A 20,277-nucleotide genomic window follows, 5' to 3' on the forward strand; every position below is an offset into this window, starting at 1 on the left:
CTACTCTCCCTCCTCCCCTTACTGTTTTCTTGTCTATTTTTTCATTTCTTGTCTTTTTATAACAGTTCCGTTACTATCATCAGCCCAGCTTTTTATTATAACCTCCCATTATTGACGTGCCTAAAGCAGATGTTGTTAAAAGACACAGCCACCCCCCCCCAATTCACCCCCTCTCTGTTTCCCCTCCAGCTGGGAGAAGCGAGTGGACCAGCGGGGAAGGTACTACTATGTGGACCACAACACCAGAACCACCACATGGCAGAGGCCCACGGTGGAGTCTGTGCGCAGCTACCAGCAGTGGCAGAGCCAGCGCAGCCAGCTGCAGGGCGCCATGCACCAGTTCAGCCAGCGCTTCCTCTACCAGGTACATGTGGAGCACATTAGAAAGAGGTGCAGGAATGAGTCCTACAACCCGGAGATGAGTTAGCATTTTACCGCTTGCAGTTCCCTTGTCTTGAAATATTTTTGATGTTTTTTGACAGTAGATGCTTGAAATAAGATTTGGGGTCTATCATCACCCCAAATAAGATCTGATCACCCCACTAGTGAACGCCTGAAGCTTCTTTGTGTCATAGTCGAAACGGAGGTTGCTATCCAGTGGCTAAATGAGACTACAGAACTCAAACATTAGCTCCAACATTAGGTCCTTTAGCTTAGCGGGGCTAACGTGAATTTGTGTGACCATGATGCAGTCTGCTTATTAGGGGTGTAATGGTTCACAAACATTTCGGTTCGGTACGTACCTCGGTTTTTAGGTCACTTTTCGGTACAGCAGAAAAAATTATCATAAAATATATATATATTTTTTATTATTATTAAACTGTGAATACTGTATTCACTCAAATAAATACAAAATATAATAAAATAAACATTAAGGTGCAGCATTCCGATGAACTGAAATAATCTGTATTTGAACTGTACTGTACTAGTACCTAAGTAGTATTACCAATCCCCTTTCAATCACATTAGTATGCATGAAAAGTGACATATGGCCCGCCCCCAATTATGCAAATGAGCTAAGTCGCGCCTCCCTTTGTTCGAGATCCTTTGATGTGAGGGGTACAATTATGCTAATGAGCTAAGTCCTGCCTCCCTTTGTTCGAGATCCTTTGATGTGAGGGGTGAGGTGTCATCACACGTAGGTGTGAAATGCCCCCCTGTGTAGCGCCTTTGTTGTCTAATCCATTGATGTGTTGATTACGGCAGTCTCTTTGAAGTTATGCTGTCTGGTCCCTGTCCCCTCACAGCCCTTTGTTGTCTAATCCTTTGATGTGAGGGTTGAGGTGTTATAACAGGCAGGTGTGATTTCACACCGGTGTGTTATAAGCCTCTGATGTTAATCTAGGTGTCTCTTTGAAGTTATACGTGAGACTGTCTAGCCCCCGCCCCCTCACAGCCCAGGCCTCTCCCCCTTTCTCAACCCCTTTCTCAACCCCTTCCTGTCACACGATATGAGGCCAGAAGATAGTGGGCGGTGGAATTAGGTGAAAAAAGAAATCCATACAGACTAAATAAAAAGCCAGTCATTTCCACTCATCAAGTCGCCTTTCAAAAAAAGAAAAATGGCCAAGAGACCCCTCGATATGGGTTTAATCAGCGAGACGCCAGTGACAACTTACCGCCATCCGTCCGGAGCGCCAATCAAGAAACAGATGCAGTATCTGTGCCGGGTTCAGACGCCTCCAGCCGAAGAACTTCATGAAGAATGGACTCTGAAAAATGGCGATGTTTGGGGTTATGTATTCAACTATGTGGCGAATGAACTGCATTTCTACAATCTGAAGAATGGAGAAACGTATGGACCCGTAGTGTTAAAGCGGCACTGACCTCAACAGATTGGGCTGTGTTAACTCTGGTGTCTTCCAGAGATCTCCACGCAACCACTGTATCGGAAGAAGTAGTGCATCAAGAAACCATAGTGGAACCAGCTGTGTACAAGATATTTGCAAAGAAAAGCAGATGGCATGCGAGATCAAAGAAGAGTTTTCACCGCTGCCCCTCAATGTGGAGGAAGAAGAAGGAGATATTCCCCCGCCGCCAGAAGTAAGAAGATTCCTGACAAGCACCGTCTGGGAAACTAAAAGCGGACCATCGGGGCGATGGTGACGCTGGGGAAGGACCCCTCTGATGATTTTGTTTTGGAGTATTTCAACTCTACATGCGGGGTTTTTCAGACATCCTTGCGGGTGCCTCTGACTGCTTGACTGAAAATGATTTATGGAAAAGCTACAAAGCTTAAAGAACTTTTTAAACAGAGTCAGACATCGATGGACATTATACTGGTGAAAAAGACTCTCACTTTTGCAGATGACTCCTCCTCCCACTCAGTATAACAAGTCACACCCTCCTCCCCAGATCATGTGTGAAAATGTGTTATCTCTGTATAAAGATGATGTGATAAAAAATTATGCTGCCGTAACGAATTTTGTGAAAAATACCAACGGTGTGAGAGACGTCAAAAAGACACTCATTTTAACCACAGTGTTTGTTCTCTACAAATGTTTAAAGATTGTTACAAAATGTAAAAAAATAAAAAGGTATGGAGACAAAATTAATTCAGGTGACTCTGTCTTTATTAGGAAAACAAAAATATAATACAAATGGTTTAGGTGGTAAAATGTAACCATCTTGGACTTAATATTCTAACTCTTCTTATTCTTTTATTCGTAAGCGGGGCACTCGGAGGCTCTTCCTCCTCTGCGGATATCACTGGCTGTTGCATAATGTGCAATACCTGGTTTCTTCAACAAGGCTTGAAAAACTTTGTTAAAGAATTATTTCCCTGCGTCTGTTTGTATCTTTGTAGGAATCTGACTTTTGTGAACTAATGTTTTAATTATTTTATTAACTACAAGGAATTCTCTTTGAAGAGGGTATCAATAGTTTAAAGATCTTAATGCCCCCTTGATCATGTCTTTTTTTTTTTAAAAGACTATTTCTCTAAAAGGCAAGTTTTGTGATTTTAACACTTATTTTACTGCCATTAGGCAGATTTTGGCTTTTGTTCTCACGGTGTGAGAGACGTCATAAAGACACTCATTTTAACCACAGTGTTTGTTCTCTACAAATGTTTAAAGATTGTTACAAAATGTAAAAAATAAAAAGGTCTGGAGACAAAATTAATTCAGGTGACTCCGTCTTTATTAGGAAAACAAAAATATAATACAAATGGTTTAGGGGGTAAACAACACTTATTTTACTGCCATTAGGCAGATTTTGGCTTTTGTTCTCTTGCCAAGATACTTTTAGACACACTTTGAGGTATGCAAAACCTTAAACATTTCTGAAAATAAAATACTTTATCTGAATACATTTTTTTAAACGCACTTTTGAAATTTTTATTTATTATTTCAGTGAAACTTTTTTCTCTTTTCTTGTGTTACTAAGATACTTTTAGACATACTTTGGCGTATGCAACACTTGACAACTGGTAGAATATGAAGTACTTTGTAAGGAATTCGGTTTCTTTTAATGGCAGGGTTGTTTTTTTTAACACTTGTTCAGTTAAACAGGGGTTTTTTCTTTTCTGATAACCTTACATATTTTAGTTATTTTCTGCTACCAAGATACTTTAAGATACACTTTGATGTACAAAACACTTAGCAAAGGGTATAATATGAAGTACTTTGTAAGGAGGTGCAAAAACTTTAGAACTGGGTAAAATATTCATTAATTTGTAATGAATTGAGTTTATTTTCTTTTGATTTTCAACATACTATTTGTACACAATGACTTTTCCATATTTCTGACAAACTATACTTTTGACTTTTTCCGTAAAAACTATTACTTATTCTTAAATTTTACCTATTGCTGCTTGGTTGGAAATGATAGATGAAAAAGCTACAACACTTAAAGAACTCAATTCATATTATTATTGATATATGTGTATTACAGTCCTCCACATGCACTGTTGTCTTCATTATAACAGAGGTGTATAATGAAGAGGGTAAACAAATTAATGTGTATGCAGTTAAAGATTTAAGACACAGTAATTTATCCACGGTAATTTATCCTATGCATTTTTACAGTTGAACTCCTACCCCCCTTATAAACCAAAATAACAATACCCCTTAAAGAACTTTTTTAAAAAGAGTCAAACAGCGAGGGACGTTATACTGGTGAAACTTTGTTAAAAAGAGTCACATAGCGAGGGACATTATACTGATGAAAGAAACTCTCAATTCTACAGATGACTCCTCCCACTCAACGCAATAAGTCCCACCCCACTCAGCAAATCATATAAAACTAAGGACCCCACTAAGACGACCGTTGAAAACTAGCCATGGATCTGAGAAAAACCAAGTCTGATGTAGCCTCCCCTTATTATCACCAGGATAACGGATATGGGCTTAACGACTGGATGTTACAAAGTAGGGGAGAGGATGTTCCCGAAGAAGAGCTCTCCTCTATATCATATCCATGTAAGGTCTTTAGGACAAAAGAGGACTATGATAACATGACATATAAAGAATATCTTTCTTTAAAAGATGGTATTATAGATAACCTGTATAGAAACAATATATCTCATACCACTCGCCAAGATCGCAAACGACAATTAGCAGAAAAGTAAAGAAAAACAAAGAAAATAAAAATGAAAAGGAGAAGAAAAATGCAAAGCAAACGCAGAATGTGAATGAAAAGAAAAGGGGCAAAAGGACGAAAAAGACAAAAAGAAGGAAGGTGAAAAGAAAAAGGAACAAAGTGAAGAAATGTCAACTAGAGGATGGTGTTGTAGAGCCATTACCGGATCATAATAATCTTATAGATCATCTACCGCTAACCGACTGCTGCGAATGTGTTGAGCAAATACCAAAAGCAATGGCAGAGCTTTGCTTCAATATAATGAGAGAAAAAGCGCGATACTATGGAATTGCCCAAATTGGCGACAGTGCCAGAACATGTATTAAAAGACTGTTGGAGGATCTCTATTCTAGTATCGGTTGTCATTACATCGAAGGATATGCCAAAATGTGTGACGACATAGTTTTGTCTTCAAAATTGCTTTTGAAGACAATTATATGGTACCTGTCCTTACAGCTAAACAAATCCTACGCCAGGTATTCAACAGACCACAAGAAGCACAAGAAGCCCCAGAAAGGATTACATTCAGAGCTAATAATGGTGAAACCGAAGAAGAAGCAAAGCAGATTATAATCGTTGCGGGTGAAAGGATAGAGTGTGAGGAAAACTTCTGTTCAGCAATGCAGAGCCAATGCTCGTGAAAGGAATGGAAGCTGGATTCGCCTTGGTCAAACACTGATATTTATTGAGAGAGAAAATACGGCCGGAGAGTTCACAAGGTATATTCACAACTTTCATGTGCAACAACCAAATCAACTCTGGACAAAGGACGACAGGAACACAGATCTATACAGCAGAAAAGGAGGGATCTAAGAGCCCGCCCTTTCTCTAATCAGTACCAGACATTTGGAACAAAGCACCTCTGTATTCAACTTCTCATGTGCCCAAACCCCTCACCTACAGGAAAGGCAAAATACCTCTTGACCTGTGTCGTCCTGAGAAATTACTTGCAGGAACATGCAAGAAAGACTGAGAATCTCTAAATACACAGATCGGATTAAAATATTCTCTTACATAGAGAATTTGCATGTGATGTTAATAAAATGCATTCGTATACTTCCAAGAGACCCCTAAACATCTACTGGGGCAGTGTGAATTGAACGGTAATAAAATGAACAAATAAAATCAATAAAATAATATTGAATACAAATAAAATTGAATAAAAGTCAACAAAATGAGCACACTTAGAGAAGCGGTCAACAACAGTTAGGATTGTCGTATTACCATGAGAGGGGGGCAGACCGGTGACAAAGTCCAGAGCAATATGTGACCAGGGTCGACTAGGGATTGGAAGGGGTTGGAGCCAACCTGCAGGTTTCTGATGAGAGGCCTTACTCCTGGCACATATTGTACAGGCTGAGACGAATTCCCTTGTATCCTTGTCGACTGTTGGCCACCAGAAATGTCTTTTGAGAAGAGAGAGTGTGCGGTTAGCACCGGGATGGTTGGAGAAACGGGAGCTGTGAACCCACTGCAGGACTTGGGAACGGACTGAGTTTGGGACAAACAGACGGTTAGGCGGACCACAACCAGGGTCTGGTTGTTCCAACAGTGCCTCCTGGATAGCGTTACTGATCTCCCAGGTGACGACTCCCACAACACATCTCTGGGGAAGAATAGAGTCCGAAGTAGAGATTGGACCCTCAGACGTGAATGATCTGGACAGGGCATCGGGCTTAGTATTCCTGGAACCTGAGCGATAGGTGAGAGTGAAGTTGAAGCGTCCAAAGAAGAGAGCCCACCTGGCTTGTCGAGAATTTAGCCGTTTGGCTGACTAAATGTACTCAAGGTTCTTATGGTCAGTCCACACCAGGAATGGCTGCTCACTGCCCTGGAGCCAGTGCCGCCACTCATCCAATGCCATCTTAACTGCCAGCAGCTCCCTGTTGCCCACATCATAGTTTCTCTCAGCTGGGGAGAGACGGCAAGAGAAGAAAGCACAAGGATGAAGCTTGTTGCTTGGCCCGGAAGTCTGAGACAGAACAGCAGCCTCTGAAGAACCAGACTGACATGTCTTTGGTGTTCCTCCAGGCTCTTGGAGAAGATCAGAATATCGTCGATGTACACAAAGACAAACTGGTTGAGATAATCACGCAAGACATCATTTACCAGGGACTGAAAAACTGCTGGGGCATTGGAGAGTCCAAAGGGCATGACGAGATACTCAAAGTGGCCAAGGGGGGTGTTAAAGGCAGTCTTCCACTCATCACCTTGGCGGATACGAACCAAGTGATAGGCATTTCTGAGATCAAGCTTTCAGTCATGGAAAGATTGCTTTCCACCAAAACTTGGATTAACCGTTCATGTTGGCCAAGAAGATTTCCCTGATGAGACAGAGCCTGCTGAACAGTGGAGGGATCCGATCCAGTGCTTGAGTGGTTCATATAGACCAGTTCGTACTGTTAAGCTCAAAGAGCGCTTACAGGCTGAACCCTCAATACAAGCACGGAAGAGAGGAGACGTGAGTATGGAAGTAAAATGATTTATTTCCAATTCAAAACTCACACCATACTGCTGGGGAATTACTAATCCGGATCTGGGAATTACTAGGGGGGGAGAGTGGAGGTCCGTAGTTGATGATCCGGAGGATATCGGAGAGAGCAGACTGGAGCCGGGGTTCGGAGATTTGCAGCAGAACACGGGTGAGATGAGCCGGGGAATCAGAGTTCAATAGAGTGAGCAGGCTGGAGCTGGTAGTGATAATAATCCGAGGTTCGCTGACGAGGTGGTGTTGGCTGGACGTGGCAGGCAGAGTAGTTGACGGATTCTGGGCAGAGAAATACAGGTTTTAGTATAAAACTTTGACTTGGAAACTAGGTTTAGTTTTCTAGAAATCACTATGTGTTACCAGTGTATCTTTCACGGCGAACTGGTGAATACTGGATGAGGAAGCCGGGTATTTAAGCAGGTGTGGGTGAGTAGATAATCAGGAAGATGAGTAGCAGCTTCGGAGGTGAATTGACGGGAACTGAAAGTAGGTCTGCCATGCCCAGCCAGGAAGACAGACAGATACAAACAAACATGAAACAAAAAGAGAAGCAGAAGAAGGGAAAACTGCACATCCTTACATGATGTTAACAAAAACTGGATTGTTCCACTGAAATAGTAAATAAATAATTTCAAAAGTGCGTTTAAAAGAAAATGTATTCAGATAAAGTATTTTATTTTCAGAAATGTTTAAGGTTTTGCATACATAAAAAGTGTATCTTACAGTTCCTTTGTGAGAGAATTATACACAAATCTGCAGAGTGTCCTTAAATAAGCGTTAAAATCACAAATGTGCCTTTTAGAGTCACAGTCTTTAAGAAAATAAAAGTTTTACACAGTGACTGACATTCTGTGTATGTATAAACATACATCTACTTGGGCAGTGTGAATTGAACGATAAACCGATCACTGTAAATGAAACGCGGAGAGAAGCACCAGTGCAAATCGTTAAGTCTATTACCTTGTATGCACTACGACATTAACTTGGTAAAATGTAATATGTTTTTATGAAAATGTGTTGAATGTTGTGTTTACAATTAAACAACCATAACAAAATGAAAATGTGTTTTATTTTTGCTTTCATATATAGTAATAGTATTGTAAACGAAACATTTAAAGTGGTCCTGGAGTAGTACTGCCAGAACGAACGATATCCAAAATGTCTTCCAATTTACAAAACTTCAGCCATTCTGTTTACACGGGGGTCACTACTCATTCTGCTTTCAATCGTCCTCATCACCACACGTATTAAAAGGGTATTGACTACATTCTGATCAATATATACAGAGCGTTTTGCATAGTAGTTTCCCTTTCTTCTTTTTTTTACTTTAAAGAAAAGTCAAAGTATCGAAAATAAATCCCCTGGCTGGTTATTAAGAAGAAAATAAATTAGTCTTCTTCTTCTCCTCCATACAACTCGGTAAGGATATTTTCAAGTCTCTCCTTGAGGTGTCTGCAGTTTTTGAGCTTGTGCAGAAAAGCCTTCGAAGCGTGTCGGATCCTCCGTTCATCCTCGCAGATGCCTTTATCAATAAGACTCTGGTCAATCACAGTACTGAAGTCGGCGAGCCAAAGTCTTTTCATTAACGCGTTGTAATTGTTTCTGAAGAAAAAATCGGGCATGTCATTCAGACAATCGTGTTGCCTCTGGCCGGGGTGACTAACTCGGCATCCGTTACATATTTCTTCTCTGTACCGATACAGCACCCTCTCCAGAAGATGAACCAACTCCGATTTCACTGTGTCCATAAACAGAGACGTCTTGGCCCCAGGAGTAACATCAGCAGCAGTAGTACTGCAAGATTCGGGTGTCCAAAATGGTGGTGATGATGGTAGTCCAGGAGTCTGCTCCTGGCTGCAACTCGCGGGGGGAGACTTAGTTTTTCTCAGATCCATGGCTAGTTTTCAACGGTCTTAGTGGGGTCTTTAGTTTTAGATGATTTGCTGAGTGGAGGGTGGAACTTATTGCGTTGAATGGGGGGGGGGGGAGTCATCTGTAGAATTGAGAGTTTTTAAAAAAGTTCTTTAAGCGTTGTAGCTTTTTCATCTATAATTTCCAACCAAGCAGCAATAGGTCAAATTTAAGAATAAGTAATAGTTTGTCAAGATTTTACGGAAAAAGTCAAAAAGTATAGTTTGTCAGAAATATGGAAAAGTCATTGTGTACAAATAGTATGTTGAAAATCAAAAGAAAGAAACTCAATTCATTACAAATTAATGAATATTTTACCCAGTTCTAAAGTTTTGCACCCCTTAAAGAAAAACCCCATTCCTTACCAAGTATTTCATATTATACCCTTTGTTAAGTGTTGCGTACATCAAAGTGTATCTCAAAGTATCTTGGTAGCAGAAAATAACTAAAATATGTAAGGTTATCAGAACTGTTGAACTGAACAAGTGTTTAAAAAAAAAAAACTGCCATTAAAAGAAACCAAATTCCTTACAAAGTACTTCATATTCTACCAGTTGTTAAGTGTTGCATATGCCAAAGTGTGTCTAAAAGTATCTTGGTAACACAAGAAAATAGAAAAAAGCATTGATGTTAACAAAAACTAGATTGTTCCACTGAAATAATAAATAAATAATTTCAAAAGTGCGTTTAAAAGAAAATGTATTCAGATAAGGTATTTTATTTTCAGAAATGTTTAAGGTTTTGCATACCTCAAAGTGTGTCTAAAAGTATCTTGGCAAGAGAACAAAAGCCAAAATCTGCCTAATGGCAGTAAAATAAGTGTTGTTTAGCCCCTAAACCATTTGTATTATATTTTTGTTTTCCTAATAAAGACAGTCACCTGAATTAATTTTGTCTCCAGATCTTTTTATTTTTTACATTTTGTAACAATCTTTAAACATTTGTAGAGAACAAACACTGTGGTTAAAATGAGTGTCTTTATGTCGTCTCTCCCACCGTGAGAACACAAGCCAAAAACTGCTTTATGGCAGTAAAATAAGTGTTAAAATCACAAAACTTGCCTTTTAGAGAAATAGTCTTTTTTTTTTTTTAAAAAGACATGATCAAGGGGGCATTAAGATCTTTAAACTATTAATACCCTCTTCAAAGAGAATTCCTTGTAGTTAATAAAATAATTAAAACATTAGTTCGCAAAAGTCAGATTCCTACAAAGATACAAACAGACGCAGGGAAATAATTCTTTAACAACGTTTTTCAAGCCTTGTTGAAGAAACGAGGTATTGCACATTATGCAACAGCCAGTGATATCTGCAGAGGAGGAAGAGCCTCCGAGTGCCCCGCTTACGAAGAAAAGAATAAGGAGAGTTAGAATATTAAGTCCAAGAATGTTACATTTTACCCCCTAAACCATTTGTATTATATTTTTGTTTTCCTAATAAAGACAGTCACCTGAATTAATTTTGTCTCCATACCTTTTTATTTTTTTACATTTTGTAACAATCTTTAAACATTTGTAGAATATGTAGAACAAACACTGTGGTTAAAATGAGTGTATTTTTGACGTCTCTCACACCGTTGGTATTTTTCACAAAATTCGTTACAGCAGCATCATTTTTTATCACATCATCTTGATACAGAGATAACACATTTTCGTAAGACAACCCAGACGCTCTTTACATAGGTAGAAAACACAATGCTTTTCTTTGAGGGGTCCTTAGTTTTAAATAATCTGGTGAGGAGGGTGTGACTTGTTATGCTGAGTGGGAGGAGGAGTCATCTGCAAAAGTGAGAGTCTTTTTCACCAGTATAATGTCCATCGATGTCTGACTCTGTTTAAAAAGTTCTTTAAGCTTTGTAGCTTTTCCATCAATCATTTTCAGCCAAGCAGTCAGAGTCACCCGCAAGGATGTCTGAAAAACCCCGCATGTAGAGTTGAAATACTCCAAAACAAAATCATCAGAGGGGTCCTTCCCCAGCGTCACCAAACGGCTTGCGCGGTAATACCATTCCCCCGATGGTCCGCTTTTAGTTTCCCAGACGGTGCTTGTCAGGACTCTTCTCACTTCTGGCGGCGGGGGAATATCTCCTTCTTCTTCCTCCACATTGAGGGGCAGCGGTGAAAACTTTTCTTTGATCTCGCATGCTGTCTGCGTTTCTTTGCTTTTCTTTGCAAATATCTTGTACACCGCTGGTTCCACTATGGTTTCTTGATGCACTACTTCTTCCGATACAGTGGTTGCGTGGAGATCTCTGGAAGACACCAGAGTTAACACAGCCCAATCTGTTGAGGTCAGTGCCGCTTTAACACTACGGGGTCCATACGTTTCTCCATTCTTCAGATTGTAGAAATGCAGTTCATTCGCCATATAGTTGAATACATAACCCCAAACATCGCCATTCTTCATGAAGTTCTTCGGCTGGAGGCGTCTGAACCTGGCACAGATACTGCATCCGTTTCTTGATTGGCGCTCCGGACGGATGGCGGTAAGTTGTCACAGGCGTCTCGCTGATTAAACCCATATCAAGGCGTCTCTTGGCCATTTTTCTTTTTCTCACGCATAACTTCAAAGAGACTGCCTTAATCAACACCTAGATTAACATCAGAGGCTTATAACACACCGGTGTGAAATCACACCTACCTGTTATAACACCTCAACCCTCACATCAAAGGATTAGACAACAAAGGGCTGTGAGGGGACAGGGGCCAGACAGCATAACTTCAAAGAGACTGCCTTAATCAACACATCAAAGGATTAGACAACAAAGGCACTACACAGGGGGGCATTTCACACCTAACTGTTTTAACACCTCAACCCTCACATCAAAGGATTAGACAACAAAGGTACTACACAGGGGGGCATTTCACACCTACGTGTGATGACACCTCACCCTCACATCAAAGGATCTCGAACAAAGGGAGGTGAGACTTAGCTCATTAGCATAATTGTACCCCTCACATCAAAGGATCGCGAACAAAGGGAGGCGGGACTTATCTCATTTGCATAATTGGGGGCGGGCCACCTGTCACTTTTCATGCATACTAATGTGATTGAAAAGGGATTGGTAATACTACTTACCTAAGCAGCCAGCTTGACATTATGACTTGCTTGTCATTGTATTTTTTAAGAAAAATGTACTTGTCCACATTGCTTGCCGAAAGGGTAGATCTGCTGGCACTATCAATATCTCCTGCTGTGGAGAACACCCTCTCGCTAGGGACAGAGGTAGCAGATACAGCCAGGTAGCGCTTTGCTATCATGGCAACATGAGGATATTTGGCGTTTGTAATAGCTTTGGCTCGGTCTGAACTTGTTGCGAGTGGTGGAGGCTTAAATGCTAGTGGGAGTTGGGTTTGCACTTCAGTCATTTTTCTTTTGGTACTGGTGATATAGATCGGGTAGTGACAGTCACTACCCGATCTGCAGCCCTGCCCTATCTGCAGTGTGCATGTGCGAGATGCTCCGCCATATTGGACAACTCCGGACGGCAACCCAAGTAGGACACGTGCCACAGTGGCATTTGGCAAATCACAAAAAGAAAACTCGAGAGAGAGATGAGTTATTGTTATTACAACGTGACTTCACTATTATTTAACAACTCTTTTTATTGGGTTCTTTTATTTGGGGTTAAGTACATTGTCAGAATAAGTGAGAAATGAAGACAGCTATATGCCATACATGTTTGCATAGATTCACAGTAAATATTTATTCAGTATGATAGCTGCTAACAGAAGTTAAATCCAAAAAAAGGCAACAGTTCTGAATATTAATAAAAAATGAAAAACTAGAATAACAGGGTTGGAGAAGTCATCATTTCCCTAACTTAATACTTCATACGATCTCCTTTTGCTGCAATTACAGCCATCAATCTATTTCGATATGTCTCTACTAGCTTTGCACATCTAGATTGGGCAATGTTTGCCCATTTTTCCTTGCAGAATTGTTCGAGTTCAGTCAAATTCCATGGTGAGCGGCAATAGACTGCTCTCTTCGAGTCCCTCAATAGATGTTCTATCAGATTTAACTCGAGGCTTCTGACTTGGCCACTCAAGGACTTTCACCTTCTTATCCTTAAGCTACTGCGTTGTTCTTTTGGCAGTATGTTTAGGAATATTGTCGTGTTTAAAGGTGAATGACCAGGGACCTCATTTATAAAGCCTTGCGTAGGATTCTCGTGGGAAGGTTGCTTACGTAGGACAAAGACAAATAAATACGCACATACATTTTCTGATTTATAAAACACGTCCTACGCCGGTTTCACTTTATAAATCACAATCAACTCGAAATGCGGCGCAGCTTTTGCGGGCTTCACGTAACGCCCATATCTGCCTATAAATAATCAAAGAAACGCCCTGTATTAATATTCATTTTGACTGACTGCATGAAGAAGATCGCAGGAAATGACGACAGAACAGCTAAGAAAGACATTTCACACTGTGTCAGATTTTGGTTCTTTTGGGAAGGTGTAGACAAATCACATTGGTTGGTGGATGCAGTTTGAACCAGAGTAGCAGCTTGGAGGTCGGATCGTCACCAAAATAAATAAATAAGTGCTCCGAAAAAAGTTAATGACAAAATACACATAACCTTGTGTGTCAGTGTGTTTGTGCCGGGGACAGGAGACCCCCCCATGATGAGCACAGATTTGTGCACAGATGGAAGGCTGACCGGCAGGTAGGCCATCCAGTTATTTTAGCCGGGCCGGCTCAGATGATTGGTCGTGCTTTTTACAGTACTACGGCTTCCACAGATGACATGTTTTTATGGATTTTTTTGTCAAAGCACTTAAGATATTCATTGCTATCGGGATGTTAAGAGCATTCCATGGAATATAACAAATAGTGTATCTCGAGCCGGTTTCTCAAACTTACCTACCCCACCTTTAAGACAACATATTCGAGGTGGTTTTAAAAAACATCCGTATTTATTTATTTCTCCAAATTATGTGTTTGTGTGCACTGAGGAGTCTCAAACAGGCATTTGTTAAATCATTTTAAGATTGGCTTTAATACATTTTTGCAAATTAATTCTTCATATATGATAAATGAGAGGTAACATTATATTTATGGTATTATTTCCACATATTTCTCTCCATCCTTCCTTCTGCCAACGGTGTCGCAGTTTCTCGTCTCTCCCGTTTTTTTTGCGTACCGCGTACGGATAAGTCAGTTTGCGTGGAGGACCGCACATTTTCCCCTCAAGTTTGTTTTTTATAAATCGCAAACATTGCTTAGAAACTGGCGTACGCCATCTTTTGAGCGTACACACCGTTTATAAATGAGGCCTCAGATTGGGCATTAAGTTGTCTAGCGGGAGGATGCAGGTTTTTCACCAGAATGTGTGTGTACTTGGCAGCATCTATATTCCCTTCGACCCTGACCACGTGCCCAGTCCCTGCTGAAGAGAAACATCCCCACAACATAATGTTGCCACCACCATGCTTCACCGTAGGTATGGTGTGTTTTGGGTGGCGTGCTGTGTTTGGTTTTCGCCAAACATAGCGCTTGGTGTTCAGTCCAAAAAGTTCAATCTTAGTCTCACCCGACCATAAGACCGTTTTTCCCATGGTAACGGAATCTTCCAGGTGTGCTTTTGCATAGCACAAACGATATGTTTAGATTTGCACGTCAACCTGCATAATGCACCTGGGACTGACCACGATCAGTGCATGTTCTGAGAAACACGGCGCGCTTTACTTACTGACATCGTGTTCAGGGGGCATTAAAACTGTTATAGAAGATTTGTTTATGGTATTTTCCAGCGGAGTCAGGTTGTGCTATATCTCTGACAGTCACCGTCCTCCCGAGTGAAGCCGCCAAGGTCAGACAGCGGCCCGGCAGTTAAGGGTTATAGGACCAAAACAACAGAGCGTTCTCAATGGACCATTTGTAAAACCAGCCTTAAAACTCTTATAGGCTTCTATAAAAAACACCCCGACCTGCACTCTGTATGTTTGAATGTGCATTTGTCCCTGTTTCTCACTGAGGCTGTTTTCATGTGCTTCTGGGTGTTTATGCATTTAAAATCCTTGCATCCCCTCTTTCTCTCCATCCATCTAACCCTCTCACTGTCTATCTAATCTTTATTCATGAACCATCATCCCATCCATCCTTTTTTAACTTGTTTATCCACTCATTAACAATTTCACATTTAAAGAATCCTTATTTAACATTCTCTGTCCATTGTCATAACTTGTATGTGTTTGGCTGCTGTGGTCTTTGTTGAACTTTTAAACAAAAGTTTATAAATCATTTTAACCAGAAAATTCAGTCTTCTCACACCGCTGTAAGAGTCGTTGAACTTTGTGCTTTAACTCTCATCGAACATCTTGCAAGTTAAACACACAAGCAGCAGAAAAACAGAACTCCTTTTATGAAAGTTTAAACAAAATGTGATCAGGTGCTGTTGCTGCTGACTTTTACTGGTTTATAGCTCTTGGCAGGTGATCATTGTGGACCCTGGTAATGCTTCTAAGAAAAAGTAAATAAGATCTCTGTTAATGCTGCCCTTAAGAATGGAAAATTAACTCACATATTCCTGTAAGACTCAAATTAGATGAATGCATTAGTAACAGTCCGATGTCATTTCTTCTGGTTTAGGGCTGGGTATCAAACCTTAATAAAGTTGGAGTACTGAACCATATGTGTTCACAGCACTTAGTCTGTGAAGTATCAAAGCTGACATTAGATTCTTACACCTGTTTCTTTATTGTGGGATCAGATTTTTTTAATTTGAGTCATAGCTTTGCTAATTTTAAACAATCTAAACGACATTTGCTTGTGTTAAGACTATGGTTAACGGCCCGTCCACACAGCGGCGTGCGTTGACGCTTGGAGCTGGGCGTATCTGAAGCTTGGGGATTTTTTGCGACCAACAACCAATCACATGAATCTCCCGCCCCCAACATACAAAGCAATAGCAATGTTAAAACGAAGTAAACTGGATATAAAATCCCCTAACAGGCGAAAACCTATCAGTTTCACCCACTGTCTCTGCCACCTCCCTCCATGCCTCGCTCCTCCGGTTTGTATCCCGGTAGATGAACAGAGACTGATCATACAGCACCGGGTGATTCACTACCGCTATAATTAATTTTCCCTCCATTTTTTGGAATATGAGGAAATGACCTGCGTAGTCTCTCCCAGCATACGCAGTTTGATTGGCTAGCGCGTGTACTGGCAGATTTGCATAAACGGGATTTCATTGGCTGACGCTTCTGCCGAGGCGCCAAAAGTTGAACATTGCTCAACTTTTGAAGCGAGCAACGCCAGCAACGCTCCACGGCGCTTCACAAAATGCAGTTCGGCTAAAAGTGACGTCACCCCATTCAAAGTGAATGGGCAGAAGCGTTGGAAGCTTCAACGCACGCCGCTGTGTGGACGGGCCTTAAAGGTGACATGTCATGCTTTTCCGGTTATTACCCGTCCCCTTGTGTGTTATGAAGGTTTTTATGCATGTAAACGGTGTGCAGAGTCAAAACCCTCAAAGTACACCATGTAGGGAGTAAAACTCTAACACAGAGAAGAACTCCCCAAAACGCCTCGTTGGAGACACGTCACTGTCCATTTGATTCTTCCGGGTACATCATGATGTCATGTCGTCCCCGGAACGAAATGGACCAATCTATGGAGCCGTTACGTTACGTCTGTGCAGCGGTTACGTTAAGCCCCCGCTGATTGGTCCAAATTGACCAATGCACGGACTTCCTCACACACTCAGCTGATTTCTCCTCCCTGGCTGCAGGCTGATAACAGACAGTTGGGATTGCAGCGAAATTCTCTCTGCAGACCCATTCTCACAGCGTTTATCAACCTTTTTCTTACTCAATATCAAGCCACACTTATTGTTTTTACTTCGGCTGTGACTTTGTGTGTGCTCAGGGTGAGTTTCGCTGTGTATCGCTAAACAAGGATTCTTAGCGCAATTCACAACGTCCCGACTGGTCCCGACCAATCGGAGCACACTGGGCTCACAGGGAGGGGGGGCAAGAGCTGCAACGAGCCGTTTAGTGGAGAGAGTGAATACACATACAGGGAGGGGGGGCAAGAGCTGCAACGAGCCGTTTAGTGGAGAGAGTGAATACACATACTTTACAGAGATGCTGTATGCGAAACCAATGTGAGTTTGGAAAATTGCACAGTATCTATTCTAGTAGACCTCAACAATTTAATTATGATCAGTGGAAACGGCCATGACATGTGACCTTTAAGACACACTTAAAGGCTGAAACATGTAGCTTTTTGTTTCAGATGGCACTTCTTTCCATCTTTTTTTTTTTTAAATGTTGGCAATGCTTAGGAAAAAGTTCTTAAAGAGCTGCTTTAATGTTTAAAAAACTTTTCCTTTTTTTATTTATTTTAGCCTTTGCAGACCATTTACATGCACAAAAACCTATAGAACACACTACAGTAGAGGGAACACCACAAAAAGCAGAGCAGGGCGTCTTTAATGCAGGTGGGTACGTTCAGGTTACTTGGAAGTGTCACGATAAACTGAGGTTAAATGTCAGAAAGGTGACACTGCACACGCTCTCTCCACGCTGGGATAGAAAAATATAAGTTGGGGGTAGGATGGAAACTTTTCCTCCTCTGCACTTGTTTCCTCCCTCCCTGAGTGTGTGTGAGAAAAGCCAATAGGCAGCTCTGCCCTCCATGTTGATAGTGCACTGCTCTGTCTTGGAATGCCCACACTGCTGATAGCAGCTACTATTTATGGCCCCAGTGTGTGTGAACAGGGAAACACACACAAAAGAGCTCATAGTTTCACTGTGAGCTCATCCACATGTTCTCCTGACAGGCTCACATGAACTATGGAAATAATTCTATCATTCGTTGTCCTATCATTATCATCCTGTGTGTGTGTGTGTGTGTGTGTGTGTGTGTGTGTGTGTGTGTGTGTGTGTGTGTGTGTGTGTGTGTGTGTGTGTGTGTGTGTGTGTGTGTGTGTGTGTGTGTGTGTGTGTGTGTGTGTGTGTGTGTGTGTGTGTGTGTGTGTGTGTGTGTGTGTGTGTGTGTGTGTGTGTGTGTGTGTGTGTGTGTGTGTGTGTGTGTGTGTGTGTGTGTGTGTGTGTGTGTGTAAACCACATACTCCTCCTCTCAGAGTGTGTGTTTGAGCAGACGTGTTGTTCACAGGGCTGTAATGTCGAGGTCGGGTGCCACATTTCTTTTCTGTGGCACATGACAACCAAAGAGGTGTGTGTGTGTGTGTGTGTGTGTGTGTGTGTGTGTGTGTGTGTGTGTGTGTGTGTGTGTGTGTGTGTGTGTGTGTGTGTGTGTGTGTGTGTGTGTGTGTGTGTGTGTGTGTGTGTGTGTGTGTGTGTGTGTGTGTGTGTGTGTGTGTGTGTGTGTGTGTGTGTGTGTGTGTGTGTGTGTGTGTGTGTGTGTGTGTGTGTGTGTGTGTGTGTTAATTGCAGCTCGTTAGGAACCCCAGAGAGCGCAGCCTCAGGGTCATTAACTTCTGTTTCCGGCTCGCCCGTCTCCCTTCCCCCCCTTCTCTTCACCTTTACCGGACTTTCTTTCTTTTAACCTCTATCCCTCCCCTTAACCCCACCCAAACCCCCACCCCCTCCAATCATTCTATCAAATCTCCAAAATCACCCTTTCCTGCATTGTGGAGAAATGTATTGATTTTAAACTCATTTCTCAAAGCTCTTTCTTTTTCTGCTTTCACCTTAACTTGTTGCTTCTCTCTTTTGACTCCCTCCTCTCACTCCCCTCCGAGTTCTCCCTCATGTACTCCCTCCACTCTCCTCTGTGACTTCCTGTCCATCCTGGCTGGAACAAGGAGCCCTAACAGCAGCACCTGAATCAGCCCTGTGTTTTATCACAGTGACTGAATGTCACGTGCACTTATGTTCACACGCAAGCCGTCAGTGCTCATGTTTCCATAGGGTGCTTATGATCTCTGAGAGGACAATGAACAGGAGGGATTTCAACTCTTTGCTTTTTAACATGTTATGGATAAAAGAAAGAAACAAGTCCTTTCATTCGACTGTTTAAGTGAGGTGTACTCTTTGGTGGTTTTATTGAACAACCACACATTGTATCTTATTTTTGAAATACCTTGTTTTATTTTCCCATGTATAAAGCACCATTCTGATATTTTCCAAACGTTACCAATAGACAAAAGAGTGGTTATGTGTTCATTAAGAGATGGACACTGTGGGGCTCATCTCAGACAAACTGGAGACACATGTTCAGCCTATATTTGTTGACATGTTGACACATATTCCCCCAGTAAGAGCATGCCAAATGAGCTTTTACCTGTTCATATTTGCAACATACCCATGGAGGTGCAGACAACTATTAGTGTATTACTTTTAGATCTTAAAAAATATAATGTATGTATAATGTCTTGATTTATCTATGGTAGACTTCATATAATGCTGTCCTTGGAAAATCACACTAACTGTAACAAAGTACGTGTATCATGTCTGTTTATGTCTGATATGACTCGTATAAAGAGCATGAAGCAAATGTAGCAATAAGGCATTAAGAGTTTTGAAGGAGTGTGATATCCTCCATGCGCTGTCACACCTGCTGCTGTTCCTGTTCCTGCTGCTGCTGTTCCTGTTCCTGCTGCTGCTGCTGCTGCTGCTGCTGTTCCTGCTGCTGCTGCTGCTGCTGCTGTTCCTGTTCCTGCTGCTGCTGCTGCTGCTGCTGCTGCTGCTGTTCCTGTTCCTGCTGCTGCTGCTGCTGCTGCTGCTGCTGCTGTTCCTGCTGCTGCTGCTGCTGTTCCTGCTGCTGCTGCTGCTGCTGCTGTTCCTGTTCCTGCTGCTGCTGCTGCTGCTGCTGCTGTTCCTGCTGCTGCTGCTGTTCCTCCTGCTGCTGCTGCTGCTGCTGCTGCTGCTGCTGTTCCTGTTCCTGCTGCTGCTGCTGCTGCTGCTGCTGCTGCTGTTCCTGCTGTTCCTGCTGCTGCTGCTGCTGTTCCTCCTGCTGCTGCTGCTGCTGCTGCTGCTGCTGTTCCTGCTGCTGTTCCTGTTCCTGCTGCTGTTCCTGCTGCTGTTCCTGTTGCTGTTCCTGCTGCTGCTGCTGCTGCTGTTCCTGCTGCTGTTCCTGCTCCTGCTGCTGCTGCTGTTCCTGCTGCTGCTGCTGTTCCTGCAGCTGCTGCTGCTGCCGCTGCCGCCGCCGCGTATTTTCCGTTCCTGTAGTCTTATATCGGTTTCTGTGCCTGTAAATGGTCTGCAAAGATTAAAATCCCTGTGTTCCCTCCAGAGGGAATTAGTTTACTTCTGGAACATAGTAACACTCCTGCTTCTATTGGCTAGCGCAACACATTTGACCAATCACAACAGAACCG

At 41.9% G+C, this 20,277-nt stretch overlaps 1 protein-coding gene across 4 annotated transcripts in view; it reads left to right on the forward strand.

The window, feature by feature from the left end:
- Positions 1-20,277, forward strand: part of wwp2 (WW domain containing E3 ubiquitin protein ligase 2) — a 98,843-nt gene that overhangs the window by 61,474 nt on the left and 17,092 nt on the right. For all 4 annotated transcript variants that reach the window (XM_034086804.2, XM_034086805.2, XM_034086803.1 and 1 more), the window contains one exon: positions 190-364. In XM_034086804.2, the coding sequence (XP_033942695.1) occupies positions 190-364 (175 nt within the window). The remainder of the gene's footprint in view (positions 1-189; positions 365-20,277) is intronic.

Source organism: Pseudochaenichthys georgianus, chromosome 7 (genome assembly GCF_902827115.2).
Source record: "Pseudochaenichthys georgianus chromosome 7, fPseGeo1.2, whole genome shotgun sequence".
NCBI classification, from domain to species: domain Eukaryota; kingdom Metazoa; phylum Chordata; class Actinopteri; order Perciformes; family Channichthyidae; genus Pseudochaenichthys; species Pseudochaenichthys georgianus.